The following is a 26,028-nucleotide window of genomic DNA, read 5'->3' as shown; positions in this document are numbered from 1 at the left end:
AGCTCCACCTAATTTACTTAAAATGCTATTTATATAGGGTAAAGGATAAGCATCACGCTCAGTAACTTGATTCACTTTCCTAAAATCAACGCAAAAACGCCATTCCCCATTCTTTTTAGGTACCAGCAACACTGGTGAAGACCATCCGCTGTGTGACTGTTCGACAACACCAAGCTTCAGCATTTTGTCCAGCTCCTTGTTGATCATATCCTGCTTAATTGGTGATACCGGATAAAACCTCTGCTTGATTGGTTGTTTTTGACTAACTACAATTTTGTGTTGAACTACATTAGTACAAGTTAATTTGTCTGGATCGATACTAGAAAAATAAGAATCAACGAGTTCGTTAAGCTGTTTGCGTTGCTCTGGTAGAAGTTCAGATTCCGATTGTATCGAATTAACCACTGAAACACTCATAACTTCCGAAGAGAAAAACCCCTCTCCTTTTCGTAAATCTGGTACAATACCCATTCGCACCCAGAAATCTACACCTAGTACTAAAGAGTGTCTACACTGTGGCCGAACGAAAACATCAATTACCTTAACAACATCACGAAGTTTTATAGGCACCGAAGCTACACCTAATAAAGGACTCTGACTACCATCTGCAACTCTGCAAGACCCATCTGGAACAGTTTTTAAATGTACACCTAAACTACGTAAAATCTCCCATGTAGGCATATTTACAAAAACTTTATTGGCTCCACAATCCAATAAACCGAATACCGTCTTACCTAAGATATCAACTTCTACATAAGGACATTCACTGTCATTACTCTGTGCTAAAATATAATCTAAAACTAACTTAAATGAATAAAAATTATCACTACCTTCTTCCTTATCGACCGTTAACTGTCTGTTCCGATTCGAGATAGCCCGGTCGTCCACTATCTCCGGTTGCCGTTTCCCGAATTATTTCCAGAATTGTTTCCAGTCCTAGAATTATTGCTACGATTCTGTGAATTACATTGAGGACAATTATTTTTAGTAAAACCTTTCTTGTTACAACCAAAGCATCTAAACACACGTTTTGGCCTCTTAGGCCATTATTAGACTAGTTAACTGGTGGCGCAACTAGTGGGGCAACTGGTGGCGCAACTAGTGGCTCCACCAAATTAAAGCACACAAAATATTATGGGCAACTGGTGGCCGATATGAGCAACTGGTGGCGCAACCAGTTACCGTAGTCTAATAGGTCTCATTTACTTAAATGCCCCGTGACGTAATGAGTCACTGGTGGAGCAACTTGGTGGCGTCACCAGTTGCCTAATATAATACTGGCCTTACAGTCCTTAACCACGTGATCATACTCATTACAGCGCCAGCATTTAGGCACAAACGCATCTACTTCTTGTACAACGTGATGACGAGAAGAATTCGCTCTACTAGAAGAAGGCTTAAATGACTCAATATTAATTCGAGTTTGCTCAATTTTTCGACACAAGTCAATTAAATCAAAAGGAGTCTTTACTTCGACTAAAGTTAATCTTTCCTGATAAAAAGGTAAAATATTTTTAAGTAACACCTGCATTTTTAAACTGTCCGGAACTGGTGTTGGCATTTGTTCGAACTTACTGGTCATCTTGGCAACAAACATACCAATAGATTCGTTAGATTCCTGAGTAGTATGAAGAATATCCTGCCAGATCTCATCTGCAGAAAGGGTAAATTCTTCCTTCATTAAGCTCACTAAACTATCCCAGTTGCTAGTATAGTCCCTATACAATTTATAAAAACCTAAAGCATTACCGGTAAATAAATCTCTAGCACAAGAAAATAACTGAATTTTATTTACATTACGTGACCTACAATACTCCTCAACTTCTTCAAGAAATACAGAAAAATTTTTCGGTTTACCAGAATACTTAATTCCCCACTTATATACAGGTTCTGAAGGAAAATTATTAGATGACAAGGAAACAATGGGATTAACTGTTGAATTCGAAGTTTGATTTGTTTGGTTACTCACATTCGGTGCAGAAATATTTTGAGTAGGAGTAGAATTACCATTAGGATCACTTAAATTAAGACCTGATAAATCAATATGATGATAAAAATTAGGATCAGTAGGCATCTCTACAGAAACAACATTACTAGTTTTCAAAACATTAGACTTAGTAGTATATTCACCTATCAAATCCATTAATTTCTGTAACAATGCAGAACGCTTTGACATTTCATCAGTGTCTGTACTGTGAATACGGTTTAATCTACCAGAAAGATGTGCAAACTTAGTCTCAATCCTTCTTATTTGGTTTGCAGTACCTGTAAAAGCATTAACAACATTCAGAATCTCTTTTAATTTATTTTCACAACTTGTCAACTCAGCAGGAATATCAGGAGGTAAATCAAAGTTAGTGATTTTGCCAGATTTTTCTAAAACTAGGCAACTACGCAAAGTACTCTTTAACTATTCTACCTTACAATTAGTCAAAACAATACCTCTCATTTGCAACTCAACTTCAAGTTCGTCTTTGACCAAACGGTCAACATCAAGTTTAAACGACATTTTCTTTTAGAGAAATTAAAATACACAAAAAAAGGTGCCGTGGCAGTTAGTAGGCATTCGCATCGGGTAAAATTTTTTGGAAAATATGAAAATATACATTGTTTTAAGCTATTTTCCCGAAAAAAATTTGCGGATTACTCATTCATTTAAATAAAAATCAACTTTAAAAATTGGTTTTTTCCATACATAACCTTACTAATTTCAGACATATTTTCCCCAAATAGAAGTGTATATTTTATATTTGTAGGTACTGACCTTTTATTTATATCTTATTAATCCATATTAGTGCGGTATAATTCATTATTTTTATTAGAATACTGGATTATATTGAAAATATTATAATCCAACAAAATTTTAAATTCTCTCTGTCAACATTTTTGCAATCAAGTAATCAAATTCACAACACAAAATCACAAAATGTTTATGACATTTAGATCGACATTCGACAACGACTGTGCTAGGTTGCCAATTTTTATCGTAAGGTTTTCTGTTTCAAATATTGATGTAATTTAAAATTTTAAATAAATCAAAATATCTTTGGAATTTGAAAATTTGTCAAAACAAGATTAGTTGTCATTCACGTTTAGTATCGAAAAATGGATGTAACTTCTTATTTTGATATTAATAATATCACACAAAAAAGCGATTTAGAATTAATCCAACATTTGCAAAGTGTTTGATTAATTAAAAAACAGTTTAAGTGCAAAGAAAGACAGTGTCGCCGTTTATGTACGGTGAGGTCAATGGAGAGATACAAATTAAACTATGTTTATTAGGGTGGGTTGTGATTGCGCGCAGCGGTCAAATACCTCCTGCGGTTCTCTCACTCTGTTACCCGTAAGTTAGGTTTGGACCGAAGGGTTAGGTCTTCCTCCTTTCTGACCGCTGCGCGCAATTGCAGTCTGCCCGTTTATTAATTGTAAACTGCCATTTATTATGTAAACTGCCATTACCATTTGCCATCTGCCAATGTCAACAAAAAAAGAAGAAAATGTCATTGTCAGTTGTCAATGTCAAAAAAAAGAAAAAAATATCGCTGTCAGCTGTCAATGTCAACAAAAAAAAAGAAGAAACTATCATTACCATTTGTCAGCTGTCAATGTCAACAAAAAAAGAAGAAAATGTCATTGTCAGCTGTCAATGTTAACAAAAGAGAAAAAAATGTCATTGTCAGCTGTCAATGTCAACAAAAAAGAAGAAAATGTCAATGTCAACAAAAAAAGAAGAAACTGTCATTACCATTTGTCAGCTGTCAATGTCAACAAAAAACGAAGAAACTGTCATTACCATTTGTCAGTTGTCAATGTCAACAAAAAACGAAGAAACTGCCATTATCATTTGTCAGCTGTCAATGTCAACAAAAAAAGAAGAAAATGTCATTGTCAGCTGTCAATGTCAACAAAAAAAACTGTCATTGTCAGCTGTCAGTGTTAACAAAAAAATGTCACTGTCAATGTCGACAAAAAAAAAGAAGAAACTGTCATTACCATTTGTCAGCTGTCAATGTCAACAAAAAAACGAAAGAACTGTCAGTACCATTTGTCAGCTGTCAATGTCAACAAAAAAAGAAGAAAATGCCATTGTCAGATATCAATGTCAACAAAAAAAACTGTCCTTGCCAGCTGTCAATGTCAACAAAAAAAGAAGAAAATGTCACTGTCAGCTGTCAATGTCAACAAAAAAAAAAGAAGAAACTGTCATTACCTTTTGTTAAATATTATAAATGTCATTGTCAGCTGTCAATGTTAACAAAAAAATGAGAAAATGTCATTGTCAGCTGTCAATTTGTAACAAAACAATAAACGCCAACAAAGTTGAAGAAAACTGTATTGTTAAATTTGAATTGTTTAATTACTACATAGTAGGTGGCACTAGCAATAAATATAAAAATTATGTCACACATTAAAAATCCCTAGATTTCAAAGATAAATCGAGAAAAATCCCTCCTGTACCGATGCCCGTACGGTCCAGGTTTGGTTAGGTTAGGTCCATTTCCCCACAAAAATGCGTCAAAATTTGTTACTTGTAAAACTAAAAATTTTTATAAATTTGGCAACATCCAGCAGCGTCACATGTAATTATCAATATGGCGGTCTAAAAAAGTGTATAAAATCCAATTTTCAAAGTCTTTTATTATGAAAACTAATGGATAATCCGCAAAATTTTTTTTTGAGAATAGCTTAAAATAATGTATATTTTCGTATTTTCCAAAAAATTTCTCTCATAGCGGATGCCTACTAACGGCCACGGCACCAAAAGCCCCTTAAGTTGGCCACCAAAAATGTACCACAGCTATTTCTCAGTCGGAATTATTATTTTTAATTAGTTGGTTAGATTTAGAGAGCATGAGACATGACAGTTCAAATAAAACACTAGATAACTATAGAGAATATAATGTCAACAAAATTTTAAGTCCCTTTTTACATACAAATATTAATTTTGATTTCAATAGTTTATAACAACAAATGTAAGTAATTAATTAAAAAAAATAAACCAGAACCAGCTGTTTCCTTCACATAAACATAAAAATCATTGTATTTTAGTCCCCTTTTTAGACCCCTTAACCCAATCTAAATTGTACCTTGTTCTTTCTTGTTTTCTCCCATAAAATAAAATAAAATCTATTACCGTCCTTATTTTCTTCAATAAAAAAAATCATTTGCCTGGATAAACACACTGCAATCTTCCTTAAATTTTGTCAAAATGTCAAAAGGTTAAACGTCAAATATCGAACTTCTAAGTAAATCTGCCAAATGTATTATTTCCAATATACTAAATAAATGTAAATCTGGTAAATAAATGTACTTCTATTACTTCTTTAAAGCCTCAGGATCGATAAATACATACAATTACTGAATACCGGAACACCCTTTAACATACAAAAGGGTCTATTACACGACTCTCAGCCTAGCCATTAACAAACATCGAATTAATCTCTAGAGGATTTTCCAAGACAAATCTTTACGTGCCCCAAATTTCCAGCACACCAACGGATCCCTCAATAAGAGAATTCCCAGTACATCACACCAAAGGATTGAAAAAGTACCATTTCAATTAAAAAAACTGGGAATCCAAATCGCCGACCAGGCTTCAAGTGCTTTCTCAAAAATGTTTATTGAAAAGAATGAACGTTGTTGATTTTCTAACAAGGCGTTCAAAACAAAAAACTCTACAACAAAAATCTTCTCTCACTGACTCACACAAAAAGCATATACATCCAAACATACAAATTATACATCCTCCAAGGACAAAATAATCGGTTATAAACAACCAAAACTCAACAAACGTTACTACTAAATTTTCAACCGTAATACTATCCAGAGCATTTTATTAAGAATAAGTTTTTTTCGTAAAATTGATAATAAAAAAGTTTTCTATGTGGTTCCTAGCTACGCAGACACACTGTATAAGAGCTTCTGCATAATCAAAAACAAAATAGAAACATATTTGATCAAAGTAAAATGATGAATTTAACGATATTTTTAAAATTATTTATACAAAACAATTGTTATTGTTTAAACAATTAATAAACAATTAGCGGCAAAATCTGCGAGTAGAACTTTTTTTTTTCTCTCTGATTCTGGGTTTGGTTTAGAACTAGAACCTTTAGCCACGTAATTGTATAACTTATCACTAAGTCAGGGGAGTAATGTGTAGTGTGTGTGTTGAGTAAGTGTCTTGTTACTTTGCAAGGTCGACGTCATTGTCTTTGCAAAGAGACGCTAATTGTTTCCGAACGTCTGCGGTCCCTGAGTAGAACTTTTTACTTTAAAATGTATATAAACTAACAAAAAAGTTTTAGAAAAATATAAGCTTGTTTGAGTTTTTCCGAAACAATGCATGCTTTCGTTCTAATTGCACTCCCCTACTTTAAGGAAATCTTACTTGCTTACTATGTTAATAAATGTAAACGCATTTTAAATCTGCGATGCAAAATAATTTTTTGCATAATATCATTGTAGTTACAACCGAAAAATAAACTTAAAACCATAATAATATCCAAAAATGTATCGCAAATTCCTTCAAATGGAATTTGCGATGCAATAATATACATATGAGAACTTGCACAATTATTATGGTTTTAAGTTTACTTTTCGGGTGTATATATACAGCGTGTCTACTTGAGTTGGAAACATATGGGAAACTTTTTTATTATTAATTTTACGAAAAAAAGTTATTCTTTATAAAAAGTTCTGCATGCCCCAAAACCTAAGATTCAATTATCAGATATCAAATTTTCTCAATATTATACGAGGTATGTCAAAAAATATGAATTTCGGCTAAGGGTAAAGTACCTTTATTTCTCTCAATATCGAAAATTCTTATGATAAAAAGTTGTTTGGAATTAAAAACTAAGATGAAATATGCAATTACATGCTTCTTATTGAAAAAAAAATATGTTTCTCAAATTTATGATGGATACCCAACATCGTTTTTAATAATTACAAATATCATAACTCGTTTATTATTCATTTTACGAAAAAAAGTTATTCTTCATAAAAAACTTTGCATGGTTTAAAATCTAAGAGACAACCATGATATATCAACTTTTATTAATTTTATACGAGATGTGTCAAAAAATATGAAATTCGCTCAATATTATAGCACCTTTATATTTCACAGTATTTCAATTAGAAGGATGTAATTGCATATTGACACATAGTTTTTAATTCTAAACAACTTTTTTAATAACCGTTTTCAATATTGTGAAAAATAAAGGTACTTTACTTTTGAGTGAAATTCATATTTTTTGACATAACTCGTATAAAATTAATAAAATGTCATATCTGTTGGTTGAATCTTCGGTCTTAGGACATACAGAGATTTTTATAAAGAATACCTTTTTTTCGTAAAAGGTATGTATTCTGTTATGACACTTCCAAGGTACGTGAAGTTTTCCACATTTTCAATCTGCATGTTGTCGATATTAAATAGCGTGTTGTTCCTTCCGTTTATTCTCATGGATTTGGTTTTACTAATATTGATTTTTAAACCTATTTTATTGACCTCAGTGGATAATGTTTCCAACTGGTCGGCCACATCCTGGAACCTTTGTCCTAACAGGCAGATATCGTCGGCGTATTCCAGATCACTTAGGCGTGTGGTTAACGTCCATTGTATCCCTTTTGTGTCAAAGTCTAGTTTGGAGAGAACATAGTCTAGAGCTATGTTAAACAGAAACGGAGAAAGCACACATCCCTGTCTGACTCCAGTAAGTACGTCAAATTCGTCACTGTTGATCCCATTGTGTGTCACGCTGCACGTCGCCTCAGTGTACACAGGGCCGCGCCGTCCACGTGTGCAATGTGTGCGGAGCACCCAGGCGCCAGCAATTAAGGGGCGCCACTAGAGTAGTTACAAAGCTTTTACACGAGCCAAATTTACCCATTTACCGAACGTGCCACAAATAACGAATCGACAAGATTTGAAAATTGTTATTTTGGCTTCGCTAAGTCGGGACAGCATTAATTACTATATTATTTTTTGTTTTAACTTGTCAGTTTTCGGATCCCTGCATGCATAAGTAAATCTCAAATAAAATAATCAGCCGGTACCGGCGCTACGGTATAAGCCGCACTACCGCAAAACTAGCAAAGACTGGCGGCCTTCGGTTTTTTAAATTAGTATTTTGTACCACGCACGCAAAAAAAGCTCATTTTGGCGCCCCCTAAAGAGAGGCGCCCACCTGCAGTGCATTATCCTGTTATCGCCGACCCTGCCAATAATCCTGTGACAATAATAGTGCAAGTGAAAACTATAGTGGTATGTATTTATATACTCGCGATACGTATATAGTAAGTACATCATATAAAATAAGGTAAGTTAATTAAATTACAAAAGTAGACATGATACAGGGTGTAACAAAAGCATGGTGTACGGATCTAGGGAGGAATACGGAAAATTCCCACCAACAAAGATCAAAAAAAATTTTTTTGGTAAATTTCAATAAACATACAAATTAATTAGCTGATATTAGATATATTTAAACCACAGACAGACAAATAAAACTCAATAAACCCGCTATAGTATAGTAGGATAATTCGAAAAACTTATGCATATGTAATTTATTTAAAATTTAAACGCAAACATAACTTTTGTTGCCTGTATTAGAAAAAAATTAAATTATAGACAAAATCAATAATCCTATGATAGTATTACTCAATTATTTTTAAATCTTTCCTTTTTTGTGTAAAGTATTCGTCAGTGGGTAGGCCGTAGTTTCAGTATATGAAAATGATTTACAATGGAAAAAACCTTTACCGAGCGTAACCTTTCAAAAATATACTTTTGTATTATGTTTTTGAGGGAAGTGACAGACTGATACCATGTGTTGTTTATTGACCAGGGCCTAGATATGCGGCTTTTTAAAAGAAAATCATAAAAAGTCGAAAGGTTTTTATTTGAACTGTTCTTTCTATGATAAACCAAAGTTCATATTTTATTATTGGAACCCTAAGATACCGAGAATTTGGACGTGCTTTATTACTATTCGAAATTCACAAGGAATATTAGTGTTGATTTATTTTTTCCTGTTACAAGTTGTAAGACTCCCGTTTCGTAAAAGTCCTTTATATCTTGAATGTACTAATCCGGTTAGTGGTTAGTTGTTTTAAGTGAAACTCTTCATTCAATCTAATCTCAAATTTATGTCATTGCATCGCAAATTCCATTTGAAGAAATTTGCGATACATTTTTAGATAATTTTATGGTTTTAAGTTATTTTTCTTGTGTAACTACAATGATATTATGCTAAAAATTATGTTGTACTGCAGATTTAAAATGCGTTTATCTCGAAAACGGTTGAGTTTAGGGAGATGAAAGAGGTATGCCTTTTTTAAGTAAAACTAATAGAGAAATAAAAATTTTAATGTCAAAATTATACGGAGTGACGAATAAAAAAAATTGAACGTATTAAATGAGTGCTGAAAGGCGTATGTGACGCCCTCTGGGTAAGACATAATTTTTGGTAAGGAATTTAGTTTTCTCGTCCCAAAAAACTCCCACATACCAAATTTTGTCTTGATATCTCATGCCTGTCAGGAAATATTCAATAATACATAAAAAAAAAGTTTAACTTTGACACCCTGTATCTCGGTTATTGTAAACTTTGTACTAAGGTAAGTTAGCTTAAATCGGCCTATTTTAACCTCAGGAACCTGAGGTTAAGCTATGGCCCATTTCTTACCAAACACCCTGTATATAGGATTTCGAAAATTATGTATTCGTTGAAGGATATTTGCATATAGGGCTTTTCATCGATTGTCATTTGTTTCGAGCTTCTGTCATATGTTGTATAATCTGTGTATAATATTAATATACACGGATTATACGACTTATGACAGAAGCTCGAAACAAATGACTGTGAATGAAAAGTTCTATTAAAGCGACTTACTGTGTTTACTTAATGTGTTTAATTAGTTGACAAATACAATAGTCTAAATAGATAACCAATCCGTGATGTGAATAATGATAATTTGAAACAAAAGTAATCTATCGTGACAGTATTTTTACAATCAACGGATAAAATGACAATTGTAATTCTAGGTTAGAAATTTGTCAACGACGTAAATATAAATATTTTATGTCATTGGTATATTTTGACATTGTATAGTGAAATTGTTTTCTATATTTATTTATTATTTCCTTAAAATATTTTAAATATTAATATTCTGACAACTGTCAGATTTAACTAAAATGTCATGCAGTGATTCGCGACATTCTTAAAATCTTATATGACGTAAAAATTAATGACGAACTGAAAAAAGGGTTTGTGATCAACTGTACCATATCTTTAGATTTTTATGTTGTTACTCCAAAGATTTATTTTTTTTTTATTTTAACTTTATTCTCCTGTTGCATGTGTGAGAATTTTTAATTGTTTTTGTTTGGTTATAATAAATAATTGTTCATTTTTAGTCTCATTGTTTTATTTAACGGGACAATTTTTTAAAAAATTGCGTATTTTTTGGGCAAAGGTGTAACCAGGATGATGCTAAGGGGGAGGGGGGAGTTACAACTACTGACTTGATGATCTCTGGGGGGTATGGAATAGTAATGGTGTAGAGCTCAAAGTACATCCAAATGGGGTGGTTATAACCTCCAACCCCCCCCCGGTTATACCTATTTTTTGGGCGCCATTAAATGTTTTGCACACAGGCGCTACCACCTGCTGGCGCGGCACTGAGTGTACAGTGACTTTGTAATCGAAATTATTTTATGAGGAATGTTTCTTAGCTCTAAAATTTTCCATATAACAGCATGAGATAGGCTGTCAAAGGCACGTTCGAAATCAACAAAAGCCATGTATAGAGGTGTGTTCCATTCAACCGATTGTTCCATTATTACCCTCACAGTATTAATGTGATCTATGCAGGAAGATTCTGGTCTAAAACCTGCTTGATTTGCTCGAAATTCAACCTTGTTTGTTAATCTTTTATGTATGATGGTCGTAAAAATTTTATTTAAGACGGTAAACAAGGTTATTCCTCTCCAATTTTTGCACAGTGTGAGGTTGCCCTTTTTTGGAAGCTTAATAATGTTACCTTTCTTCCAGCCCGCTGGAATGCGGCTTGTTTCCCACACCTCTCGGACTATGGGGAGCAAAAGCTCAGCGGTTAGATGCGGGTCAGTTTTGAGTAGTTCGGCAGCAATGCTATCGATTCCCGGGGACCTGTTATTTCTCAGAGATTTGATAGCTGTTATTGTCTCCGTTTTGGAAGGGGACTCGCAAGATATATGCAAGTCTATATTCTGCGGGTGTTCAACAATTTCATCTGCGTGATCCCTGGGCGTGCCTAGCATCTCCTGAAAGTGCTCTTTCCATCTCTCTACTTGGTCATCCGTTGTAGTAAGTAATTCACCTGTCTTGGATCTTACAATGTTCGAACATGTTCGGGTGTAACTATGTACAAAAATATTGTGCAAAAAATTATGTTATATCGCAGATTTAAAACACGTTTTAAATAAAACAATAAAACACAATATTAAGAGAATAAAAGTTTTGATTCAAAAAGTATGTAGAGTGGGGAATAAAAAATTGAACGTATTAAATCAGCGTTGAAAGAAGTATGTGGCGCCCTCTGGGTAACACATCATTTTTGGTGGAGAATTTAAATTTCTCGTCCCAAATAATCCCCGCTTACCAAATTTCGTGTTGTTATCCCATATCTGTCGGGGAATATTCTTAAATAAATAAAATAGAAGTTTAACTTTGACACCCTGTATTTCGGTTCTTATCAACTTTCGTACTAAGGTAAGTTAGCTTTAATCGACCTATTTTAAGCTAAGGAATCTGAGGTTAAGCTATGGCCCATTTTTTACCAAACACCCTGTATATAGGGCAGCATCCGATAGAAAATCACAAATGTATTTAATGGAATGGCATCTGACAAAAAGAAGTTTGTCAAAGTGTCTTGAATGCATCGTGTAACAGTCAAATTGTTGGCTTTTTCAAGTTGTTTTGAAGATATTTTCCATTGCGGAGTAAAGTGAAGAAAATATGTAAATATATGTATTTACCACTTAAATATGTACTTTTTTCAAAAAATCTATAAATATGTAATATATTAGAACAGGAAGGATCTGTTTTTAGGTGGATGTGAGAGGTGGCATTCGGATTTTTGCGGATAAAGTTAGGTGATAACTTCGTTAATAATAATTGACATATGCTCCTTCTCAAATATGCCCGGAACATTAATAAAAAAAATAAAATAAAATTTTTTCTATTTTCTTTGCTTATAACTTTAAAACGATTCATTTTGGAACAAAGTCGTATTGGAATAAAACAAAGATAATTAAACTTTCTATCATATACGATTGGTTAAAAATGTCTTAATTTCACACCCTTGCTGCAAAATAGCAATAAATATAAAATAAGGGGACAAAACAAGCCTGTCCTTATTCAATGTTTTTCCATCACTTAGGTTACACTTGGAACCTTCCTAATTCGCTTAGAAAATTTTTGTAATGTGCTAAAACTGTCCAAAACACCAAACATTAAAATTGACTTACTAGATTTTGCATAATAATTTTGCAATCTAAACTTTTTTTTATATTAAAATTTTTTAAAATCTTGCACAACAAAAACAAGAACAGACAAAGATTTGTCAATTTCTTTACATATAAAGAAGCACAACTATCTAGTGCACTTCACAGAATTGAAATCGGATTATTTAAGCAGCCTCAGCAATGTTTTAAAGTTATAAACAATTTTTTGGCTTATAAACACATTAGTGCTGTGTCCAGAAAGGGGTGCTACGGGCTCCTTTATTTAGATGGACTTACCCAAGTTTTTTTATGTACTTTGACCCGTAGAACACGAATTTTTTGGGTAACAGTTGATCCGGATGTCGATAAGATTGTTATAAACAAAGAACTTGAGTAATTACATAACATCGATTTTTCGCAAAATATACATACACAATAAAACATGTTTTTGTGTATTTCTTGGGTAATTCTAAGCAAAAAATGTTCTTACAAGTTTCTTCGTAGGATGCATAGTTTTCGAGATAAACGCGATGGAATATTCAAAAAATCGTAAAATTGCAATTTTTTAACGAAAGTAACTTTTGATTAAAAAATAAAATAGCAATTCTGCTGACAGCATTTGAAAGTTTGAAGTCAAATTATACCGGTTTTAATTATTTGCATTGCTAAAAATTAATTTTTTTATTATTAAACAAAGCTATTTGTTTATAAGCTAAAAAATTGTTTATAATTTTAAAACATTGCTGAGGCCCCTTAAATAATGAGATTTTAATTCTGTAAAGTGTATTAGATAGGTAGAGCACCTCTTTATATGTAAAAAAATTAGCCAATTTTAAATGGTCTACTTTTTGTTCAGAAAGATTTTAAAAAATTTGAACTTTTTTAAAAACATTTACATTGCAAAATCTATTAGGTCGATTTTAATGAAATTTGGTAGACCATTTAAGTAAGATATAAGAATTTTCTAAGCGAATTAATAAGGTTCGAAGTGCCACCAAAGTGGTTAAGAAACATTGAATAACAACAGGCGTATTTTGCTCCCTTATTTTGTATTTATTGCTATATTGCAGAAAAGGTAATACCTTAAGACAGTCGTATATCATACAAAATTTAATTATCTTTATTTTATTTTTCTACGACTTTGTTCCAAAACGAAACGTTTTAAAGTTATAAGCAAACAAAACAGAAAAAAAATCAATGTTTTTCGAAATTTTTAAATATATTAATTTTTTTATTAATGTTCGGGGCATATTTGAGAAGGAGCATAAGTCAATTACACTGGTAAACACACAGTTTGCTGCTGGAAATTTTTTTAATATTTCTAGGTAATTTGGATCTGCTGATTCCAAAAATGCCACCAGATTTGCTCCATCAGATCGTTTTCAAAAAATACGACAACAGATTACATTTCTAACATATAGGGTAATTTAACGCAGCACTACCTACATATATGTAGTGCTGCTACCCATGATATAAACCAAATACGAATAAAAAGTAAGATATTTATTGTACAATAATGTACTTACAAAAATCATCACACATATCTGCCAAAAAAACTTAACTTTTCATCTAACCGAACTGGCGGCGTCGCAACAAAAAAATGTGTTATTCGGCGTCACCTAAAACTTCCTTTTATATGATTTTCTTGCAAAGGCTTTATAAGGACGGTTCCTTTGAAGATTCCAACAGTAATCTGCCATCATGTGATAGCCCATCTCCCTGATACTCCGCTTCCATCGGTTTGACATCTTGGTGAAAATTTTCTGGGAAACGGTCTAAGCGGCTGTGGAGGTAATGAATTTTAATACTCATATTATGACAACCGTGTTTGTTAAAATTTTTGAGCATTTATTCCACTCTAATGCCCAATTGGTATACTTTCATATTTGTTACCATTATGTAGAAGGACACACTTTAAACTTCGTTTGGAACTGTCGATAAAAAGATGCCAATGATCTGGTGTATACTCCGATACACCCATTTTTTCTAACAGTCCTTTAATATTGTTATAAAAAACCATATGATCTTGCTGAGAAAAAAAGGCAAAAGACCTTTTATCTCCATTACGGTAGTATGTAATTTTGGTGTCTTGGGAAGAACATTATTTTCTTTTAGTCTGGAGGTAAGAAACTCGGAAAAATCCATTTTAAGGTTCAAATTTCTGATAAGATCGCTTAGCTCTTCCTGAGTAAAGCGCTCAGGACGTGTTGAATCCCCTTCAAAATCACTGTCGGCTTTCTCAAATCTATTATTTTGCAGTTCGTCAGATAACGTCTGGGCATTATGCTCTGGTAACATAGGTAGACTGCTAAATATTGGAATGGGTATCTGTTCAAGCTGATGTGGAATTGGTCTTATTGCTGAATCCAGGTTAGGATATGTTCACGTATGTCGATTGTTACGATTAAATGCCCTTTATATTCACAAGACAAAAATAGCAATCGTCAAAATGATTTTTTGGTTCCCTCCATACCATTGGAAAACCAAATTTAAACATTTCCGTTGTCCTTTCGTTCACTGTCGCAAGTTTTCAAGACAAGTTTTGCATACTACATGTGGAGCTCAGGATTCGTCTTGATCTCCTAAATGAACACCAAAATAGGCCCTTTTGTTCATTTGCCCATTTGTCTTAGAACTTGTTAAGTTTGTTTATAAACATATTGCAATTAAAGTGGTGGAATATACAGAAATGTAAGAATATTTAAGAAGTTGATAAGTATATTATATCTCGAAAGCTAGAGCTGATACAAAGAAAAGGTTTGCATTTTTGGAATCAGCACAGATGAATTAACTAAAATCAGTTGTTTTTTTTCGGCAGCAAGACAAAAATTTTTTTTGTTGGGCTGTGTTATTATTACTGAAGGCGTCACCTAACTTTATCTGCAAAAATCCGAATGCCACCCCTCACATCCAAAAATACACGTTTTTTTACAGATTAGTCCTGGTCTGTATGTAAAAATATGTAATTTACATATAACCGCGCCCTAGTGATTAGTTAATTATAACTCTGGCTAGAAGCCTTCGATTTTATTAAGGCTATCTTTAACGTACCTATTTTAATTTTAGCAATACAGATCATCGGTAGCATGCTTATTATTTCATGGAGATTTATTCGTGGACTCCTTTTTCATTCTCAGTGGACTTCTAGTAGTTTACAGTCTTCTAAACCAAATGGATAGACATCGCCTAAATCCTGGATTTATTATATTACTAAGATATATAAGGTAAGTCATGTTTATTCCAATTTACGGGCTTTTAGGCCTGGATCACGCGTATCAAAAAAACTGATTCATAGCAAGCTGAAAATTTGTTAACAGCTTAACAGTGTCTAGTCGGATAACTTTGATGTACGGGAATACTTTAACAGGGGAAGTATTAATTGTGGAACAGGTTACAGGTTTGGAACGTCAGACTAAGAAAACGTCCCTTGTATTTTGTCGGACAGAACTTCCAATTGATTTGTTACCCTTTCAATAAACTCTCATGCAAAAATCAGACTGCTATTTTTATCACCTGTCATTTGACATGCTCTATGTGTCGGACTTATTAAAATGCCCAGTTGGTGATAAATACCAGTCTGATTTTTGCGAGTTTAATGAAAGGATAACAAATACATTGGATGTTCTCTCCGACAAAATACATGGAACATTTTCGTAGTCTGGCGTTCAAATTTTTAACCTGTTCCACAATTTAAACTTCCCCTGTACCAATGTTCCCATACATCAAAGTTTGTCCGACGAGACACCGTTAAGCTATAAACAAATTTTCAGCTTGCTAATAATAAAAATTTTTTTTGTACGTGGGATCCAGGCCTATTTGTGTTTCATTTAAACTTTAAATTAACAATATGAATATCAAATTTTTTAATGTAAATTAGATAATAATAATAGTCTCCGGTTTTATACCGCTCACGTTGCTTTGGGAGTATAGCAGGGTAGTCTGCTATATCTAGGGCCTAAGGTATACAAGGAAGGTAACAGGGCCAGTGCTACTCTTCAGCCGCCTATTATTACCAATGGTTTTACCCAAGATACTCATTTTATTCAGGCTGAGTCCACCTGGGGCCTATAGACATTTTTAAAAATGTCTAGTTGTTCTTGTCGGCGGTGGGATTTGAACTCCGGCCTACCTGCACTCGAGCCAAGCATACTACCGCCTGAGCTATGCCGGCCCTTTAATGTAAATTAACGTAAATTAAATTGTACAAACTTAAAACGTAGATTGCCACTGTAACAACATCCATCATCTATATTTATACTAGTATGTATAGTAGTTAGAAAATAGATTAGCATATACCTTCTAATGCTTGAGATATATGCAGCCATCTGCTTGTAGACATTTATCTTCCATTGCACTGCGTACTTCTTGTCTCTTTCCTTGCTCTGCGGTTCATTCTTAGACCGGTCTAGTTAGACTCAAAAATAGGAGTGAGGCTACAATAATTACCATCAAGCTGAAAATTGACAGGACTGTTCAAAATACCATCATAAATTAAATCTAAAAAGTCCTCATAAATCCGACCCGTGCTAAAAAATTTACGCGGGGTCAAAGGTCACCAAATATGGTTTTTAGCGATTTTCAGCGAAACGGTAAGTTTTATCGTAAAATTAGTTCTAACAGAAAATATAGGTTAGATAATTATCTATAAAAAATATCTTAATAGTTTTTTTCCTAAGAGCCACTGTTTTTGAGATACAACGATTCAAAGAGTTGAAAGACTTCTAATCGTCATAATATATGTATTAGTACACCAGGTATATACACCACTGAAGCTGTAATACAAGTAAACATAATATTCTATCGGTCAACTTAACTTATATTACACATAATAATAAGATTATAAATATGATAATGTTTCTACTATACAGCTTGCGGTCTACCGAGGGATGCAATATATAAGCTGTATTAAATTACAGTGCCAACAAAAAAATCTTTACAAAGTGAATGTAACGCGAAAATAATAAGAATTATTTGAATTTTACGGCTTAATCCCAACAAAAATAGTAAATTGATATGACAAAGTATTAACTTATAATAATTATGTTTATTTATGCGCCTTAGTTCAATTTGTAAAGATGGGTTTTGTCGGAATAAACACGTTCGTCGGCTAATCTAATCACCCTACCTATTCTTTTCTCAGAAGGGTTTGAACATAATAATGAAAGACAACTTTCTAGGCAAAATGTTTATTGCTAACTACTAATAAATACTTATGCAAATTACACCGTAATCTTCCTGGGTGGCGAAATCCTTCAGGTAGATGACAACCTCGAGGTATTAATTAGTCTTAAGTACTACTCCGGAGTGAAAATACGTGTTAAACCTATATTTTTTAACCTATTTCGTATTATTTTCATTGTTATAACAAAAATTTCAGAATATTGTTTTATTTGCGCTAAAGTTTTAACTGAAGGTTAAATTGTTACCGTTGTACGTGGTATAAAAACATTAATCAATGCAAGTACTGAAAGAGCTGATTCATCTTCTAATATTTTATTTGATCAATCTATGACAGTATCTACCACTCAACTGAAATTTCTTGCAAATTCTTACAACAAATCTCGGTTCATTTCAATGCTGAAAGATAAGTTTAATGCTGAAAATATATCGGTAAAACAAGCTTATAATGATGCTGACGTAATGATAATTGAAACAGCCATAGAGCAATTCAATTTAACAAATACAACTATTGTTGTAGGTGAAGATGTAGACTTGCTCGTATTACTCACTGGTAGAACTCCAATCGAAAAAACTATTTTTTTTTAAAACCTGGAAAAGCTCAACACCAATCGGAAATATATTCATCGAAAAGTTTATCTACTTTGGCAAAATATCATAATCATATACTATTTTTACACGCAATAACTGGCTGTGATACGATATCTGCATTTTCAGGAGGGGCAAAACGACTGTTTTTAAAATGCTTGAAAAACAAGATTTATTTCCATGTGCTGAAGTTTTTTAAAAAAACTAATTCAACTCCACAAGAAGTTATTTCCAACGGAATTAGCTTTCTTCTCTCTACGTATGGAGCGCCTAAAAAAGTACGTGCTTAGATAAGTTTCGATATGCATGTTTTTTTAAAAGTACTCGCAACAAAAAACAAGTGCAGTTATCTTGTCTTCCTCCAACCTCAGCGGCTGCTCATCAACATCTTTTTCGGGTATATTACCAAGTTCAAGTGTGGCTTGGTTATCAGCTAGATCCAAAAGACTGGGGATGGAAATTAGTCGACAGTTCATTAGAACAAATTCAAACTTTACTCCCCCCTGCGCCGGAAAAACTACTGAACACAATTTTTTGCAACTGTAAAAAGGGATGTAGCGCTAAATGTGGTTGCAAAAAGTTGGACTGTTTTGTTCGGTAGCATGCACTAATTGTCAAAACCGGTCGTGCTCCAATGTTGAATCACCAACAATTGAGGATTCATTTGATTCTATCGAGGAGCCATGCGATGTGTCATTATTGGGACAATTTACTTGCACCCAGGATGAACAAGAAGAAGAAGATCTAGAAGATGAAGAAGAGAAAGAAGAACAATGAGAAGAAGAACAAGGGGAGCAGAAGTATTAGAAAATTATGAACCAGTTTGATAAATTTCAAATTTTCCTACTGCGTGAGATACAAGCGGAAAGCTACGAATACGGGAAATCTACAATGGCCCTATTCATCGAATTTAAATAAGCTTTTGACAGAGTTAAACGCAAAGAAATATACAAGTCACTATGAGAAAGTGGAATACTGAAAAATTAATAAAGATAATACAAGTTACACTCAGAGAAACAGAAAACAGGGTTAAAATAAATGGAAAGGACACAGATAAGTTTAAGGTCGGCGAAGGGGTACGAGAAGGAGACCCACTGTCATCATTGTTGTTCAGTATCCTTATTGAAATGGTCATCAGGCTGAAATTAACAGGACAGGACTTGTATACCAACGAAAACACCAATGATTGGCATTCGCTGTTGACAGAGTACTGATAGCCAGAAGCAAACAAGAATTAAAAGAAATACTAAAAAGACTAGAGGCGATAGCAAGAAAGAAGGGGATATACATAAACGAAGAAAAGACTAAAGACTAAATATATGGAATGGACAGAACGAGAATCACACAAGGACAATATCTGACAATAAACACAGAGGCAAAAATATATAAATTCGATTAAATAGAGAGGTAAACAATATCTAGGAGCGACATTCACTAGGAGACCAAATATAAAAGAAGAAATCCAAGCGAGAATTATGGCTAGTAATCCTTGTATCTTTGCTCTAAAGACACAAGACAAACATATCTAGAGGGGCTAAGATAAGAATATATAAGACAGTGATAAGACCTATAGTATTGTATGCCAGTGAAATATGGACGATGAACAAATCCGAGAAAGTCATGTTTAAAATGTGGGAAAGAAAAGTCCTAAGAAAAATATTTGGCGGAAAGATATGGAATGAAATGTGGATATGAAGACCAAATGTAGAACTGGAGTGAATGTATGGTGAACCGAACATAGTAGGGATCATAAAATCACAAGGACTGATATCCAAAGGATGCCAAACACGAGACTTCTCAAAAGAATACTAACGGGAGGAATAGGAGGAAAGAAGAAGAAAGGTAGACCGAAAACCAGTTGGACGAAAGATGTTGAAAAAGACATAGAAGAACTGGAAATCACAAATTGGAAAAATAAAGCAGCAAATAGGAGAGATTGGAAAGGAATAGTAAACCAAGCCATGGGCCTTCTAGGCCTAGAGAGCTAAACTATATTTATAATATATAAAAGATAGGTAATACATATTGACGCTAATTACAATAATAATATTATATCAAAATTTAAACGGGATATTTATAATTTTCCAATTAATTATTTTATTAGATACCTATTAGTATGTAAATTATATATCAACAATAATTAGTTGCCTTTAATTATTACAAATTATTATAGAGCTAATAAGTATAGGTACATGCCTACTCAATAATAACGAAACAGGTGTAAAATTAAAATACATGACAAAACAATAAAAGTGTATCGACTTCAGTAAATTACTTTGACTTTCAAATGTATCATTTGGTTTTTCTATAGTGCCTAAAGCACTTTGTTAATGATATTAATACATAGAAATGTTGTGGGTGAATCTGAACAGAAGGAGGGGACCATTCTAGGTAATGTATCAAACCGATTGTAGTTTTTATAGATTGAAAACCTAAAGTATAGGTGTAAAAATAATAGGTACCTACTTCTAGGAATTAAGCAAAATTCAATTCAAAAATCAGCTTGATCCATCTATGAATTTAAAAGTGATTCCCATTGTTTATCCCAGACGTTATTTTTTTTTTTATAATAATATAAGACATAAAATATTAAAGATACAATAATATTACTAGTTCAGAGAAATAAGGAAAAAATTATCCTGTTGGTGACACTACCCCCTCCAGGACGAAACCAAATTTTTTGAGTAACATGGACATCTATAATAATAACCTATATGTTTCCTGCAGCCGATTTTGATGATATACATAGTTATAAACAAATGAAGATCAAAAAACGGTAAATTTTCGCTTTTTTCGTCTATTACCAAAAAGTTAAGCATTTTAAACAGATTTGAGAGTAAGAAACTAATAAATCGTATAAAAAACTTCCATATGGCGTTCGCTTAATATGTCTATCCTTATTGGTTGCTTAGAAAATTGCAAAATAAATCATAACTTTTGAGTTTTTATAAATATTCATAACTTATGTAAAAATTAACTTAGAACGTTCTTATTACACGGAATGCTGAGACTTCTGGTGCTTAAATCATACCCAAAATTTCAAAACAATTGGTCAGATAGTTTAAAAGGTATTTAATTTGCTTTTTTAAAATTAATTTTTTTTGCAACGCTATAAGTCAGAAAATGATGAAGTTACACAAATACTTTGAATAGTTTATGAAAGAAGAAAATTTATACTATTAATTTAATTAAAAAAAGTGACAAAAAATAATTCTAAATACTGCAAAATTATTTTGCAAAAACATGTGAATTAAAAAAAGGGGGAGGCTACCTTCGTCCCTAATTGTCCTGGGACAATTGAAATTCTCTCTAAATGTGTATAAAAATTCAGTCTTTCCAAATATGAAAAAATAATTTTTCTACGGGTAACGGTTAAAAAGTTATTCTAGTTGTTTATAAGTAAGCAAAAATTCGACGTGTTTTTGCAAAATAATTTTACACTGTTTAAAATTACTTTTTGTAATTTTTTTTAATTAAGTCAATAGTATAAATGTCCTTCTTCCATAAACTGTAAGAAGTCTTACTGTAACCTCATAATTTTCTGACTTCTAGTGTTGCAAATAAATGAATTTGGGATAAACAAATTAAATATCTTTTAAACTATTTGACCAATTGCTTTGAAATTTAAAATATAATTTAAGCACCAGAAGTCTCAGCAATTTGTGTAATAAGAAGGTTCTAAGTTAATTTTTACACACGTTATGAATATTTATAAAAACTCAAAATTTATAATTTATTTTGAAATTTTCTAAGCAACCAATAAGGAAGACATATTCAGCGAACGCCATATTGAAATTTTTTAGACGATTTATGAGTTTCTTACTCTCAAATTTATTTAAAATGCTTAACTTTTTGGTTATAGACGAAAAAAGCGAAAATTTACCGTTTTTTATCTTCATTTGTTTATAACTATGTATATCATCAAAATCGGCTGCAGGAAACATAAACGTTATTAATATAGATGTCCATACTACTCAAAAATTTTGGTTTCGGCCTGGAGGGGGATGTGTCACGAGAAAAAGCTTATTTCTCTGGACTATACAGGTACCTTACGAAAGGTAATAAAGGAAATATCTTCTTCTTTTGGCATAATAAACCTGGATGGTTCTTTGCCTGTCTGGTTATGTCGTTTCATGCAGATCTCTCTTGTGCCCTTCTTCTCCATTGTCTTATGTTCATGGTTTTCAGGGTCGACTTCAACGTCATATAACCATCTCATTCTGGGCCTTCCTTTTTTTCGCCTACTTATCGGCTTCCATTGTAATATTTTCTTTGTTTTTATTGCATAGTCTTTTACGAAACGTAAAGATAAGTTATTTTTAATATACACCAAAAAAAAGTAAACAAAAATATTTTTATAAGTAAAACTTGTTGGCACCTTTTCCACTTACTATTTCTGTATGCCAGTGGTAAAGGTCACTATGTCCATTTTTGTCAATATTGGGATCATACTGCAGTGAACTTTTAATTCTCCACACAGAGGTATAAAGCACTATGTCCTACTTTATAAAATAACAAAGAGCAAAATAACAATAAGCACTTTATGAAAAGTATCATGTCACATTTTGTTTAGAGGCAGAGGGCACCATGTGGACATGAAACTCTATAACTCTGTGTACATCCCTGTATCCCTGTCGTTAAATGTAAACAAATATTAAGTTTTACACTTTACCCTGTAATGTTTGTCATAAAGGAGAAACAAATTAAAGTTTAACATTGTATAATGCATTTTAATCTACTCTATGTCATATTATGTATAAGTTTTTAGTTTGTGAAAACTGTCATTATAGATAGCAGTGCGTGAAGGGTTTAAAGTGTGCGTGAAGTAACAATGTATTTTAAATGGGATTTACTTTTCCGCACACTTTCAATTGGTTTTTTTGGCACACTTTCATATAATCAAATATTCTTAACTTTCGCGCTGTCATGGTGATGACAATATGAGCAATGACTTACAACCAAATTTTTGACAGTTTTGTGATTTGAAAGGAGTTAGGATTTTTAAATGTCAAAGTTCTAAAAATTGTAGAATAGAAATGAATTCCAGTGACGAAGAGTTACAGTTTTTTTATTTGTTTATCGTAAAGTAGATAAATATTGTATGAAACTGTGCGTTAAGTACTTTTGCGAACTTACGCGATGTATAGCACTCGCTCCGTTGTCGCTCGTGCTCTAAAAATCGCGTGCGTTTGGAAAAAGATACTTCACGAACTGTTTCATAACTAGCTATTAGTAAATATCTCGTACCATAACCCAAAAGATCTTGAAGAGGTAAGCAGCACTATGTCCACTATATTGTGATTTAATTTTTTTTTTAATAAATCAAGTTTAGTATCACAATATGTGTTTTAGATTATTTTATTCATAGGAGATTCTGACCAATAGAAAGCTACAGACATCTAAATTAAATTGATAATTTTTGATCATTTCATTCATAGGAGATTCTGACCAATAGAAAGCTACAGAAATACAAATTAAATTGATAATTTTGATAATTGCCCGTCGTCAAGTATATTACGTCAAATGCCCTTCGTTGCTATGAAAAAATACATTCAGTGACATTAATGACAATTAATGTTTTAAAAATTATAAAAGTGATGACTTTCAACCGCCAAATATTTATAAAAACTGTGTGTTTAATTGTACTAATTTGTACTTACAACATAAATAAATTACAATAAAATTTTGTTTTTGAACAGTTTTTTGAATCGCAACAAATTGCACTCGATCTCTAAAATTAATATAGAATTCTTGCCCTCGTAACACTTTGACATAATTTCACTCGCCTTCGGCTCGTGAAATTAAAACTGTCAAAGTGTCACTCGGGAAAAATTCAATAATTTTAGAGCTCTTGTGCAATTATTACTGATTATTTCATTCATACGAGATTCTGACCAATAGAAAGCTACAGAAATCTGAATTAAATCGATAATTTTTGATAATCTCCTGTTGTTAAGTATATTACGTCAGATGCCCTTCGTTGCTACGAAAAAATACATTCAGTCACATTAATGACAATTAATGTTTTAAAAATTATAAAAGTGATGACTTTCAACCGCCAAATATTTATAAAATCTGTGTGTTTAATTGTACTAATTTGTACTTACAACATAAATAAATTACAATAAAATTTTGTTTTTGAACAGTTTTTTGAATCGCAACAAATTGCACTCGATCTCTAAAATTAATATAGAATTCTTGCCCTCGTAACACTTTGACATAATTTCACTCGCCTTCGGCTCGTGAAATTAAAACTGTCAAAGTGTCACTCGGGAAAAATTCAATAATTTCAGAGCTCTTGTGCAATTACTACTGATAATTGCTCGTCGTCAAGTATATTACGTCAGATGCCCTTCGTTGCTACGAAAAAATACATTCAGTGACATTAATGACAATTAATGTTTTAAAAATTATAAAAGTGATGACTTTCAACCGTCAAATACACATTTATAACAACTGTGTGTTCAATTTTACTAATTTGTACTTACATAAATAAATTACAATAAAATTTTGGTTTTGAACAGTTTTATTCATGAAATAATCTCAAAAAATTGCACTCGATCTCTAAAATTAATATAGAATTTTAGAGCTCTTGTGCAATTACTACTGATAATACAATTTTGAAAGTTAATAATCTGAAGAATAAATTGATTAAAGACAAGGGATTGTGACATAATGTGTATTAACATACATCCTGTGAACAAAGAAACAAAAAAATAAACTTAAAACGTTTCTCCTGTAAAATCACAAATTTGTGACATAGTGCCCTTTACCTCCGGCATACAGATTTATTTAATGTAACCCTTTGATACTTTGGAAGAACCGATTCTGTGCTGTCCCATCAATTTTATCGTTGTATTTGATTTGTCAGAATAAAAGGAGCAGGTGAGCCACTCCTTATGTTCGCATCTTCTTTGCTCATTCTTCTTCACGTGCTATATCAGAATTGAAGAGCTTATTCCCAAAGTGTCTTAAATCCATGTAATAGTAAAACTCAGAAGTTACAGATTTTCATACAAATTTAATATACAAATTATACAATTTTACAATTTTCATATGCACTTTTAAATGGCAAATAATAGGTCTGGATCCCGCGTATGAAAAAAAGGTGATTTATAGCAAGCTGAAAATTTGTTAATAGCTTAAGGGTGTCTAGTCGGACAAACTTTGATATATGGGAACACTGGAACAGGGGAAGTTTTAATTGTGGAACAGATTAAAAATTTGGAACGGTCAGACCACGAAAACGGCACCTGTATTTTGTCCGACAGAACAGACTTAAATTCTCCGAACAGAGATTAAACTCTCATGCAAAAATCAGATTGCTGTTTATCACCAAATGGGCGTTTTAATGTGTGGAACATGTAGAATATGTCAAATGACAGGAATTCTGACAGGTGATAAATAGCAGTCTGATTTTTGCATGATAGTTTAATCTCTGTTCGGAGAGTTTAAGTCTGTTCTGTCGGACAAAATAAATGTGCCGTTTTCGTGGTCCGACTGTTCCAAATTTTTAAACTGTTCCACAATTAAAACTGCCACCGTTACAATGTTCCCATATATCAAAGTTTATCCGACTAGACACCCTTAAGCTATTAATAAATTTTCAGCTTGCTATTAATCAACTTTTTTTTTCATATGCGGGATCCAGACCTATAAGTTGTTTTGGTACATAAGACTTTATTCTAGACCTGAAGAAATCTATAAAGATTCAAAAAAAAAATTAAAAAATCGAAATTTTGGATTTAAGACACTTTGGAAATAAG

At 32.5% G+C, this 26,028-nt stretch overlaps 1 protein-coding gene across 2 annotated transcripts in view; it reads left to right on the top strand.

The window, feature by feature from the left end:
* LOC114331559 (nose resistant to fluoxetine protein 6-like) overlaps positions 1 to 26,028 on the top strand; it is a 231,977-nt gene that overhangs the window by 104,935 nt on the left and 101,014 nt on the right. For both annotated transcript variants that reach the window (XM_050643060.1, XM_050643059.1), the window contains exon 6: positions 15,563 to 15,720. In XM_050643060.1, coding sequence (XP_050499017.1) covers positions 15,563 to 15,720 — 158 coding nt within the window. The remainder of the gene's footprint in view (positions 1 to 15,562; positions 15,721 to 26,028) is intronic.

Source organism: Diabrotica virgifera, chromosome 2 (genome assembly GCF_917563875.1).
Source record: "Diabrotica virgifera virgifera chromosome 2, PGI_DIABVI_V3a".
Taxonomy (NCBI): Eukaryota; Metazoa; Arthropoda; class Insecta; order Coleoptera; family Chrysomelidae; genus Diabrotica; species Diabrotica virgifera.
Note: the sequence above shows the minus strand (reverse complement) of the source record. Positions and strands in the feature narration are given on the sequence as shown.